This window comes from Hydra viridissima, unplaced genomic scaffold (genome assembly GCF_058129835.1).
Source record: "Hydra viridissima isolate aposymbiotic clone 2 unplaced genomic scaffold, HvirCarnegie_v1 scaffold_5, whole genome shotgun sequence".
NCBI lineage: Eukaryota > Metazoa > Cnidaria > Hydrozoa > Anthoathecata > Hydridae > Hydra > Hydra viridissima.
In genome coordinates, this window is record NW_028324304.1 from 10,271,925 (window position 1) to 10,284,976 (window position 13,052).

Genomic DNA, 13,052 nt, shown 5'->3' on the forward strand with positions numbered 1-13,052 from the left:
TTGGTGTTTAAAAAAACGAAAAAGTTCGAAGGAGCTAGATGAAGTTTAGGTTCAGTTTTTTTTTTTTATAATAGCTTATTATGAACAAGAAAGTAAAGGTTTTGTAACGCAGAAAATCGAATGTTAAAATCGAATGTTAAAATCGTAACCTTTTTAAATTAAATCCCAGAATGTAAGCTAATTCAAAGAATTTGGTTAAAAATTAATTTAAAATATTTTGTTAAAAATTAACTCAAAACATTTTGATCGTTTCTTTAGTTTTTTGCAGAAACAACCCCATTTTGATCGTTGCTTTTGTTTTGCTATTTCTGAAACGTCTCCCAGAGATTTTGAGTGATATAGAGTAAGAACTACTAAACTAAATAAAAAAAGGTTTAAATAAAGCAGAGAAAACCAACTTTATATAGATAAAGCTCACGTAAAAATATAAAAGTTTTACAAATTGCTTAAAACAAGCAGCTTAAATAAAACTACCGAACTACAATTTTTAACCAGTAAAGCAAGCTGAAATAAAATATGATCATTCATCAGGAGGCGACTTGGTAACTGTAATAATATTGATATTCTCCAAATCTCTATTGTTTAACTCTACTTTAGGGCCGGGAAAATTTCGAACTTTACTAGATAAAGTCCAGCTCTTCCTCGCCTTCACAGTCAAAACCATGGATTCTGGGATATCATAGCTTCGTATTTTTTCCCAAACACACGAATGGATTTCTTTTGTATTCTTCACCTAAATTGTTAAATAAGTTTACAATTAATAAAAAGGCAATTAACGCGCTAAAGATAAGCTATTCAAATTCAAATTTATAGCTCAATCGACTACTCATCAATTTCTTAAAAAGATGTTCGTAATCACTTATTCTGTCATTTATTTAGCTTACCATATCGTTGCGTTTCAGCAATTTTGTAAATTTATTTTGATAGCCAGGACCAGATTAGACTAATATGAGGCCAACAATTTAGTTGGCTAAATCGAATTTCTTGGTTATTAAAAGCATGCATTAAAGCATTGTAATTTGTATTCATTTAGATGGTTCTATAGATTTTTCAATTTGAAAACTGATTAGATCAGCGTATTGCATATTCAAAAACTACTTCATAAAACAGGATGTGGTATTTAGTAGACTCATCTGAAGTATGTGGCATTGTGACGTCACAACTTATTTAATTGAGAGGAAAAGTTTCTCATTAAAAGTTTCTTTAATAAAAATAAGAATTTATTTTAAGTATAGATTTTCATGTATGTATTTAGTAAAAAATACTTACACGAAAATCTATATAAAAAATATTACATATATATATACACTAAAAAAACTTCAAAATTTACACTAGAGTTAGGGTAAGGCGATTTTTTTTTTGTTGAGCACGGGATTTTTTAGAAAAGTTTTTTAAATTGTTTTACCAACGTAATTTTTGCAAATTTAGTGTTTATAGGATTGGCCACCGATTACAAGTGTTAAATGAATTCGTGTTTATTTCACGTGCGCACCTGGTTTTATTCAGAATGAGTTATGTTTTGACCTGAACTCATGTTTCCTAAAGAATCCTAAAAGTTAAAAAATTATGAAAAAAAGTTAAAAAATTATGAAAAAAAGCTAAAAAATTATGAAAAAAAGCTAAAAAAAATCTATAATAAATCAAAAAAAATTTTTTTGATAACATTTCTTACAAGAAACAAACAAAAAAAAACAACAACAACAATAAATAACTGTAAATTTATTTTAGTTTTATAAACATTTATTGTAAATATTTAATAAGTATCTACAGTAAGATCCTTTAGACTCAGATACTTTTAGGTAAGTTTGATGATTTAAAGCAAACTGTAAATTGCACACATTAAAAACAAAAATTTTAAATTTCCTAGAAAATATTGCAGTTGAGTCCATATTTAAAATTACTTACTGATTGATCAATATAGTCACACCATCCGCCAAAATCTTTTTTGCTGCAAATCTTGATTACATCTTTTGGGAGTTCTGTGTGGTCAATGAATAGCTCCTTAATATATGTCTTTTCTTCACAAATGTATCCCATGGTAAGTGGTCCGCTTATGTTTCTATACAAATATTCTGAAAAAAAATTCCAAAAAGCATCCCACACTCTTTGTATCTTAAAAACTTTGGACAAATTGTATAATTGCAATAAATACACTAAACATGATTTAACTTTTAAAATTTTCATATAACTTTAAAAGATTTTTATTTCATATAACAGAAATATTGAATGAAAAACTTAAATAATGAAAAGAAATTGTTTTGCAAACATAAACAGTTATTAGCAGGATGATTCATATTCCATTTGAAAAAATCCATGAGTTTCAAAGGTAGTTGGTTTTTCTTGTTCTTTTTTAACTACAGATTAAAGCTGTGAAAATTTCTTAAAATCTGAATGTATTTTGGGGCTGCTGAAAAAGTGTTTTATACTCACACATTTTTATCACTAAGTCTTTCTTAACTTTTGTGCATCTTAATGGAAGACCCCAAGACAATTTTAAAAGCCGACTGTTGCCAGCAGGATGTTTTGAGAACCAAAAAAAAAAGGAAACATTTTGTCAAATGGATGCTGTGAAAACTGTAATGTCAAAGAATTTCATAGCAACTTAAATTTTGAACACTTTACATAATTTATGCAGGCATCTGAAGATAAAAGATCAATAAGATATAATAAATTTAGTGACATAGCACTACACAAAAGAATACTCAAAAACAGTTTATTGGACCAGATTTAAATTTATTCTTCGAAAGTGGCTGAAAATGCAAAGAGTTGGTATATCAGGATGCCAAAACAACTATGAATGCACTTAGAGTTGGTAATGACAATGCAGTAAAGGGAATAGCTCTTGCATTAAGAAATAGTTCTTCTATAAGACTGTGGAAAATCGCCAGAAGCAATTTCCAAACCAATGAAAAAAAATCTGCTCAAAATAAACTGGCATCATTAAGACATTCGATGTAAAGAAATACTATGAACACTATATTATTTCAAATGATCATCCTAGAACTCTTCTGTGCATAATAATAACTGACCTTTCTTAACTTAGTTTGGGTTTTTATGATTGGAACTTCACAACTACACTTAAAGGAATTGTGGAGATCTTTTAAAAAAGACCTCCATGCTTTTCTTACCCATTATACCTAATACATTAACCTTTGAGATAAGAGCTAAGACTTTTTTTCCCATACTGCATTTTAGTGTGATTACAACTCTCTGTTTGCCTTCACACAATGGCCAACTCTCCTTTTCTTTCCATTCTTGTGGAAGGGGAAGGAAAAGGAGAATTGGCCATCGGACAATATTACTTCCTAGGTTGCCAGGTTTGACAATTCTGGTTGGACAACATTACTTCCTACCTATTCACTATTATTAAATTAGAAAAGGTTAATTTGATTTGAACTACTGTTTGATTGATCTGAGTTAATAACCAAATTTATTACTATACATTCTGCAAAGATTACTATACACAGAGAAAAAATGGACTACACTAAAGATGGGCTCAAACAAAGCAAAAAAAACAAATACTTGGGAACAGGTAAAGAAAATAAATTTCAACATATCTGTTAAAAATCTTTAGATGGTATCATTTTTAATAAGAACAAAGACACTTAACTTAAGTTTAAGTTCATAGTTTAATAAATTTAATTAAAAAAAGGTATAAATAATTGCATAACTAAAACTATGACCTACCAATCTCATTTGCAGAGGCAAAAGAGGAACTAGTTGCTACAATAATATGACCAGCATATATATTTACACGAGCACCACCAGGAATATACAGAGATTTTGGATTGAAATGGTCTGACATACTAACTAATCCAATTTTCTCTAAGAAAAAAGAAATTAAATTACTAATAGCAATCTTTATGGCTAAAATAAAATAGTAAAGATAATCAAGAAACACAAGTTCATAAATTTTTTATATGTAAAATATTTATGACAATCTCTGAGTAAATTAAGTTTTTAAAAAAACAACCAACCTTTAGGATCAATTTGTACACAAGAACCAGCCTTTGATAAATAAGAAAAAAAAAACATTATACTACACACTGAACATTACATATACACACAAATTAAAGCAAAGCTGCTCAAAGTTGAAACCTACTTGCTTAGAACTAATTTTAAGGACATGCTACTTAGAAGTACAGTCCTCACTAATAATTTAAAATTGATAAGTGTAATATAACCCTTAAAAAAGTTAGAGAGAGGTGTTGAAAACAAGCCTATAATTTTTTTATAGGTGTATGGTGAACAAGTATAAATTTTTATAAGGCTTTTTTAAAAAAATCAAACTGAGATTATTTTGCTGGATTAATGCACAATATTGTTAATCAATTCTATTCTGGTAATCCTTTAAGACATTCTCCTTTTAGTTGAATTAATAATTTTTTTTTGTAGAGCAAACTTTCATATCATTTCAAGCCTTCAATTGACTTTATCACAAAACAAAAAGCAGGATTGTCTTTCTTCAGAACATAAATCATCTTTTACTATCCAGCTAACCAAAGATATTTTGGCTAATTGACATAATTGTCATCAGGATATTGTTTGTGTATGAACAGAATCAAAACATCTTTAGTGCAATCTTTTTTGTACATATTTTGTTAACTGAATAACCAAATTAAGCTTGGTTAATAGTCTAGTCATAATCTTAAAACTACTTGTAAGCCAAACTAATACTTTGCTCTAAAATTTAGCTTTTCTTTTGTAATTGAGGTTTGGAGAAACATTCTTGGGTTTCTTTTCTTTTGTAATTGAGGTTTGGAGAAACATTCTTGGGTTTCTTTGAGTCATCGCTCCCAATAACTGAGAAGTTTCACAAAGTAAAATAATATTTGTCATCCAAAATATAAATATCATCAAAAAACATTTTATAAAAACATCCACATTTAAGGCAAGAACTTTTGAATTTCTTGGTTCCTTTTCTGATGGATGCTTTGAGATAACTGTCAAAATCAAGAAGCAAGCTGCTTGATTTTACTTTTTGTCATATTTGTACTTTTTCTTTTCAAAGTTTTTTTGATTTTCACACTCAGTCCACTTGCATCTTTTAACTACACAATATACAGTTATTCTTTTCAGAACATTTTCCACTTTAAAAAGATAAAACATAAAGAGTGTTCCTTGTGTACTGTTATTTTTGAAGAACTAGTTATGCATATTTTCATACATCCACCATCTTCGAGCCCATTTTTATTAAAAAAAAAAAAAAGCCATTTTTCATTAATACATTTTTTTGTAATTAAAGATTGTCTAGTTTACATAAACATTAAGACACGTGTTTGTATTTAAACTTTTGCACATAAGCCATGGCATTTTGTGCAGTTCTAGTTTTAAGGGAACACCTGTTAATATAATGGAAGAGCAAACCAAAAAAAAACAACAACTTTAGCTTACTTCTTTAGTTTGGCTTTTTATATCTTTATTTTGTTGAATTTTATCATCTAGTGAATTAAGAGTTTTTGTTTAATAAACAGTTTTAAAAAGGGGATCATTTAATATTTTGATGCTGTATCATGTTATCAATAAACAGAAGTGAAGTTGATGTTGTCCTTTGGTAATTTTTTTGAACCCTTTCAATAGATTTAATTAATATGCATTTTTCTTTTTAACTTTTTATTGATGGCTGTAACTACACCAAAAACAAATTCTTGTATTAAAATGTTGTCTTTTCTTTACAACTAAGTGATCCAAAATGTGACTTTAGAGTAATGGGACTTAGAAAAAACTTCAATAAAAAAAAATGATACTAGAGGTTAAACTAAAGACAAAAACTGTTCCATTGCTTTGCAAAAACAACAACTGATATAACTTTTGCAAATAAAAAAAAGGAACTAAAAATTTTAATTACCATATAAGGATTTTCACAGCCTCGAATGTATTCTCCAGTAAGATCTTCTTTTTTTGTAATAGTGAGTGAGACATAGGTTTTAGTTTTAATATCAATAACAGTAGGACCTTTAAATATGAATGCTAAACAAATAAAAAACACATTTATAAAAACAGCTAAAGAAATAAATAAAAATAGAACTTCAAGAATAATTCTTAAATGACTGTAGTTTAAATTTTTTTAAATTAAAATTTATATAAAAAGTAATATAATAAAAGTAAAAAATAAGGTTATTGAATAAAAATGACAGATTAAATAAACATATTAAAAAGTCTAACTTGTAATACAATTATAATAAATTCTAACTAAATATATCTAACTTTTTTTGTTAATTGTTATTGGGAATGATTTATTATTTCTACTTATAAGTATAAAAACATTTGTAAATGATAAGCAAACGGAATGGTAAATCATAAATAAAAAATAAACAACATCAACATAAGCAATAAACAGAATAGATAAAAGAGACATTTTGAAGCTTCTTAATTGTGTTTAACAAACCTCTTTAAGCTAGCATGCATTCAGAAAACAAACCAAGCCATGCACATTTACAACTGATGTAATGATGCTACCACATAAGAACAAACAAGTGTAAAAGCACAAATAACTGATAAATATTTCTAGCAATACTTTTAAAATAAATTACTAGATTAGTCATCACTACAGAGCTTTTGACAACATAGCTAATCTTATTTATTTAGGAAGCAGCTTCAATGTTATAGAGATGTTTGTTAAAAATAAAACAATTTGGAATTGTTAAGTAAATAAAATGTGAAAAAAATCAATCTAACTCTTATGATCAGCTTCATAACAAAAACATTGTAAAGAATTTTACCAAAATAATAAAATTACCTTTGCCTGTTTTTGGATACAATATTACTTCATACTTGGCTGAAAAAAAAAATCTAATTTAACAAAAACTTTAGAATATGCAGATTTTTATGCATACAGTAGAATCTTAATGTAACAAACTAAATTCTTAATTCCCTCAGGCTAAGTTACAAGACTTTTTTTATTCAGTTTTGTATTAAATTTATGCTTTATAATACAAAATGATAGTAGTGTAGTGTTTTATATTTTGAAATTATTAGTTGAAATAAATCTATTGGGGAAATTTTGTTGCAAACTATTTGGCAAATTTTGTTGCAAGCAAATATAAAATAATTATATAAATTTAGGAGATAATAAAATAATCTCATAACCTAAACAGAGGATACACAAAGAGTTGAAAAACTTATCTAAAATACTTTTGATAATGGGAAAGTAAACAAAAATTTTCTTTCAAATTATCAAATTCTAATTCATTTTAATTTACATTTTAATTACAATTTTATATGGTTTTAAAAAAATCTTTATTGAATTAATATTGATATTTGAAATTGATGCAGAAATTAAAATATTACTTTAACATTTCCAAAATGCATTTTAGATGATAGCAATACATTCATAAAAATAGTTATAAAAAAAACTTTAAATAACTTACGAGGAACAAATATAGATTTTAATTTTTCTACCCAGTCGTATTCACTGGACACTTCATGAAAACTGTAGTTGTGTTTATTTGTTTTAAATTGGAAAATTTCACCCTCCAAACCCACTTTCCTGCAAGCAATAACATATGACCCGCCATCATCTACTTTTAGGTCATTAGCAAACATTTTTACGTAGGCATCAATAAATGAGTATTCTCCAGGAAAACTGTAGTATTTTGAAACACAGCAAGTCTTACATGTTTTAGTTACATCACTAACAAAGAATAAAAAAATGCATGTCAAAGTTTACCATAATGACGCTATACTTAAATAGTCGGAACTTTATAATTCAGTCATACAAAATTCTCAAAATGACCTTGAAATTTGTTAAAAGTTGAATATATTTACTTACCTAGGTAAAAATCTACTGATGCATAATTTTTTACAAAGTATTGTAAATTTTCTCTTTGTTAAGTATTCAATTTACAACTATTTCATTAGAAGAATATTTAGTTTAGCTCAATTATATTTCTGATCTTAGACATTTTAGACTCATAGAAAATAATATTATATTTTTGATCCTAGGCATTTTTGAAAAGATTCCATGGTAACAAATTTTCTGAAATTTAGATCAAACAAGGGGACTTTTAAAAAAAGAGGTTTTTCATTTTACAAATTTTACACTTTTTTTTCTGTTTGCATAAAGCCTCCAGTAGGAAAACTTTTTTTTCAACTTTTTTTTTTTAAAGTTGTATCAATCATATTTTGCAAATAGCAATCAGTTAAATTAAACCTTGTTTACACTTCTTACATAAATCATCTCTAAAGCCTCAATCTTACTATTGAGAGAAAATGTTGACCAACAATTGACTCTCAAAAAATAACTTGTCAAAACATATACCTGGATAATAAAAAGCATAAAAATTGTGATTTTATTGTAATTTTTGTTTTTGTGTCTGAAAAAATAAAATAAATCAGTTTTAGGGGTTTAAATATTTATAATGACATAAAAAATTTCAACAGAAATGAATATTTCAAATTAACTTTTTGTGATAATATATTTATGATACTAAGCTTTAATTTTTAAGTAATTTTTTACACTTTCATAAAATAAAATGTTAAGGTTAGAATTTTGTTAGTAAACATTCAAAACTCACTTTAGCTAAGTGAGTTTTGAATGTTTTTTTTTTCAATTCAAATTCAATTCAATATAACTACCTACCTTGTCATTGGCTTTAGAAAATAATCCAACCATTTTTTATCCATCTTTCTCATCTCAGCTACTTTTCTTAATGAAGCATTGTACATAATTTCATATATTGGTTTGTTCTTTTCTTTTAATAACTTTGGATACAATCCTATAATTCGGAGAGCAAACATTTGTCTTTGCATTGAGAGAATTAAAAATTCTTGAACCTTTAAAAGGCATCGGTCACATGAATCTTGTTTATTACAATTTTCTTTGATGGACACTTCTAAATCAATTAAGATTTTTCCGCCCTAAACATGACAAAAAGGTATATTATATATATATATATATATATATATATATATATATATATATATATATATATATATATATATATATATATATATATATATATATATAAATATATATATATATATATATATATATATATATCTACATACATGTATCCAGACTAAACATATGGTAAAAAGTCTTCATAAACTGCAATTATTTAATAAACACAACATAGAAATTACCTGATCTTGATTTAAAAACAAATTCTCTTTTTCATTAATGAACTTTTCTAAATCTGAGTTCTTTATATGATTAGACTTTAACACTGCTTCAATATCAATTTCAGCTTGCTGAATACCACGTAAATAATACAGTGTGGCTGCTCTTATCTCATCATCTTTAAACTTTTGAAAAGCTTGATTAATTCCTTCTATTATGAGTTCTGTTTGCGATTTTGCTTTAAAAAGAAAATTAATCATCAGTCTAAATTAGTCAACATAACTAAAAAATGTAAAAAAAAAAAAAAAAAAAGTTTTTTGGTATTGTATAAACATAGACAAAATGCATGAAAAACTTTCACACGCAATAGAAGCTTTCACATCAAATCCAACAACCTGCAGCATTAAGACAGAAAATTAGAATGGAGAAAAATGCAGAACAGAAGAATTTCAGAATGGCAAAATGTACTCTTAGTGTGACAAAATTTCAGAGCCAAAAGAAATCAGAATGGAGAAAATTTAGAACAGAAACATGCCAGAACAGATACAAGAAAAAAACAGATTCAAAAAAATGTCAAATTAGAAAAAAATTGGAACAAAAAAGTATAAAAAACGAAATAGTCTGAAAAATTGGTTTTCTGTTTGAAACTGAAATTGAAGTTGAACTGTTCCAATTGTAGGAAAATTTTATTCAAAGATATTAGAAATTACACTCTAAGACAATTTTTTGGTTATGTTTGCAATATTAGTGCTTTCAGCCATCTTTCCAGACTTATAAAGTAAAATGTAGACAAGAAAATGAGCCAATGGTTTGAAAGCCAGTAAAGAATCTATTGAATTCTGAAAAGAATACAAATACCTGATATGAGTTTGTTTATTAACAACTGGACTCCAGAGAAGTGGAGAAAATTTATCTAGACCTATTTAAATCAGATAGAACTGTGGATTATTTTTTATTCTAATTAGGAAACATAAAGTATTAACTGCCAACTTTAAAAAATTACAGAGAAAAGAGGATTGTAAACATTTAAGCCAATATTCAATCAGACCTCAAATATGGTAATATTTGAGGTCTGATTGAATATTGACTAAAATTTAAAGTCGACAAATAAACAGGATTACTTTCAGATGATTAAGGATTCTTGATTTTTTTTACCTTTTTTAGACCCAAAAGCACATAAACCAGCTGAAATAAGAGACAGAATCGATCCAACTAATACACCTTTAGGGCCAGCATATGCTAGGATAGAGGAAATCATATTTAAACCACCACTCACAGTTTTTAACCAATCTTTATCCTTGACTCCAGTTATTACTGTAACTAGACCACTTCCAACTCCTTTAACCAAATCTGTAAAAAAAATATATACTATATATGAAGAGTTTAATTTTCATAACCTTTGGAAACTGCAAAACATCTACATACATCTAACATCTAGCTGGACAATCTATATAAGATTATTTAGACAATAACAGTATTATCAGAATCATTCAATTTAAAAGTTTTCAGGTGTTTATATATATATAGCATACTTATTAGGTAAATTTTACCTATGCTTTATTTCAAGAGTATCAATTATTTATGTATATTGTGCATGTGTTTATACCAATATTTTTTTTAGTTTTCTCTTTTGCCTTCTCTTTTTCTTCTGGTGATTTTTTACTTTCTTTTCCAAATACTTTTTTCCCTGAATCATACACTTCCTTGAACTTTGTTTTCAGTTCCTTTGTATTAGATAAAAGAGATAATGAGTTTTTCCCACTGCTAGGTGACTTTTCGTTCTAAAAAAAGTTACAATTCCACAGTTACTCTCCAAACTCAACTCAAGCTACAATATCTCAAGTATAATTTTTCTAACTACAAGTTGATCTTAGTCTCTCAAACTAAGTGAACTCATGAATGAACCAGCCATTTTTATATGGTTATTTTTTTCATTAATACACTCTTGAAAAATCTTTAAAAAAACCTTAAATTTTAAAAAGCAATTAATATGGCATCAAGGTTAGACAGAATTTTAGTACAGAGTTCACTATAAAAAGTGATAGGATACACCATGGAATAAGAGAATCTTTTATTTAAATCCCCTAAAGTAATTACTGATAAAACTATTTACAATAAGATAATTATATTATCAAATAAAGCTACAGCTTTATCATTTGTTGGAAGAAATGGGAAATCTTGACAAATATAAATATTTTTTACATTTAAATTTTCAAAGTACAAAATGTGAAGTTAATAAAAATTTTAGATATCTCTCATTTTAAAATATACTGTAGGTATTTGTAGAGGAGCAATAGTGAAAAATTTGAGTCTAATTATTTGTTTTCAAAAAGTTATTTGTCACAGAAAAGTTATGCATAAAGTCTTTTTTCCAATTATATTTCATTACTAAAAACCAGTTGGTCTTTTAGAGGTTATAGCAATTTTAAGGTAAAAATTCCAATTTTATAAATGAATATTTCTTTGCAAAATTTGGTGTCACCCTTGATATTACCATTTTATACACATAGAATCAATAATCAAAAAAAGTATAAAAATGTGTGATTTTTTCTGTATATTTATATATATTTTGGGTAATAAATTTTTGAATTTTTTATAAATGAGATTTTTTTTTTAATTGCTTTAATTTTCTTAGCAAATACATAGTAAGATTAATAATTTATCAAAAAGCATAATACTAAGTATTAAAAAAAAATAAATGTAGATTTGCTGCATTGAGAGTTAAATATTCAGTGTCATTAAGCTAGCCTATTTAAAGTTAACTAACTTAGATGAAATGAAGAACGAAGAAAGGAAGGAATTTACTTGGATTATTTAACAGGATAGAATGTGAATTTGTCTTATTCACCAAAAATATTATAGATCAGTAATGTTTTTGTGTTTCAATTGTAAATATTAGTTGAAAGTAAATGAGAACATTCATTTTATTTTGCATTTCTACATCATTAAAAAGTTCAAAAGTATATATAAAAAAAAAAAATTTTTTTGTTATTTATACATTCAACAAATAGAAACATAAGATACAGTGCTTTCAATTTTGTGGCCTATTTATACAGTGATCTATTCAACACTCTTGTTTAGAATACTTTCTAAAGTCGAAGAAGCAAAGTATCCTGAGAACAGTAAAGAAACAACAATCATATTAACAATGTTAATCATAGTATTATAAAGGAATACTCTGTCAATAAAATGAAAATTAGATCATTTTAAATTATTCCTGGCAACAAGTTCATAAAGTCTTAATTTCTGGTGGAATGAAAAATTAATTTTCTACTTTAGAGTTTCTTGCTATTGTAGTCCACCAGACAAACTTGCAGCCACTTTCAATACTATGGATGGTCTCTAAATACTATAATTTATCTCTAATATATATTCCAATGAGTCTTGAGACTGTGGTGAAGTGTTTCAGTAGCCTGCTCACTAAGGGAGTCTTGACTCTTGTATGAAGTGTTGGATGTAGTAAAACACTGCATGGACTTTTGGAGTAACACTTACTCAGTCAAGAACCAGATAAGTGGCCTGAAATGCTGAGATTTTTTCAATATAGTCTGATTAAGGTTGAGGCTTGATGTGAAGAGCCTTGGGCCACTGATCAGCTTTAGACCGCTTTCCTTCAATGCTTTGAACAGATGGTTGAGAACTTCAAGGAGGAGTTGGAGTTCCATTAGTGGAATGAGGTTCAAGACCAGAACATTATCAGGCATAGCTAAAAGAGGCTCATGAACCACATTCATAAAATCTTTGGCTCTATTTCAGTCCATGCCATTTTCCTGAAATTTTTTGAAGCATCTTCTCAATGAAGCAAATGTTTCATGACTTCCACATGCTGATAAGTCTTTTGAGTCACTATACACCAAGGACATGGATGAGAGCTTGAATGGGACTGTAAACCACAGACAATATTGACTAGCTTAAAATCATATGAGAGAAGGAATTGAACACCCTTAGGACAAATAAGACTAAAATTTTTCTAAAGTAGGTTTTTGATTTC

The 13,052-nt window shown here is 27.0% G+C and overlaps 1 protein-coding gene across 5 annotated transcripts in view; it reads right to left on the reverse strand.

The window, feature by feature from the left end:
- Positions 1–398: 398 nt before the first annotated feature.
- The window catches only part of LOC149888572 (uncharacterized), a 29,743-nt gene continuing 17,089 nt past the window's right edge, over positions 399–13,052 (reverse strand). For 2 of the 5 annotated variants that reach the window (XR_016452424.1, XR_016452425.1), the window contains exons 3-14: positions 10,668–10,842; positions 10,217–10,411; positions 9,085–9,299; positions 8,582–8,859; positions 7,371–7,633; positions 6,740–6,778; positions 6,389–6,455; positions 5,849–5,970; positions 3,978–4,008; positions 3,688–3,825; positions 1,906–2,072; positions 399–733 (exon numbers count right to left, since the gene is read on the reverse strand). Coding sequence is in view for 3 of the 5 variants with exons in the window: in XM_090087127.1 (XP_089943253.1) it covers positions 521–733; positions 1,906–2,072; positions 3,688–3,825; positions 3,978–4,008; positions 5,849–5,970; positions 6,740–6,778; positions 7,371–7,633; positions 8,582–8,859; positions 9,085–9,299; positions 10,217–10,411; positions 10,668–10,842 (1,836 nt within the window). In the remaining 2 variants the exon portion in view is untranslated. Of the gene's footprint in view, positions 734–1,905; positions 2,073–3,687; positions 3,826–3,977; positions 4,009–5,848; positions 5,971–6,388; positions 6,456–6,739; positions 6,779–7,370; positions 7,634–8,581; positions 8,860–9,084; positions 9,300–10,216; positions 10,412–10,611; positions 10,843–13,052 lie in introns of all 5 variants that reach the window. The other 3 variants (XM_090087127.1, XM_090087126.1, XM_090087128.1) reach the window with 2 other exon arrangements.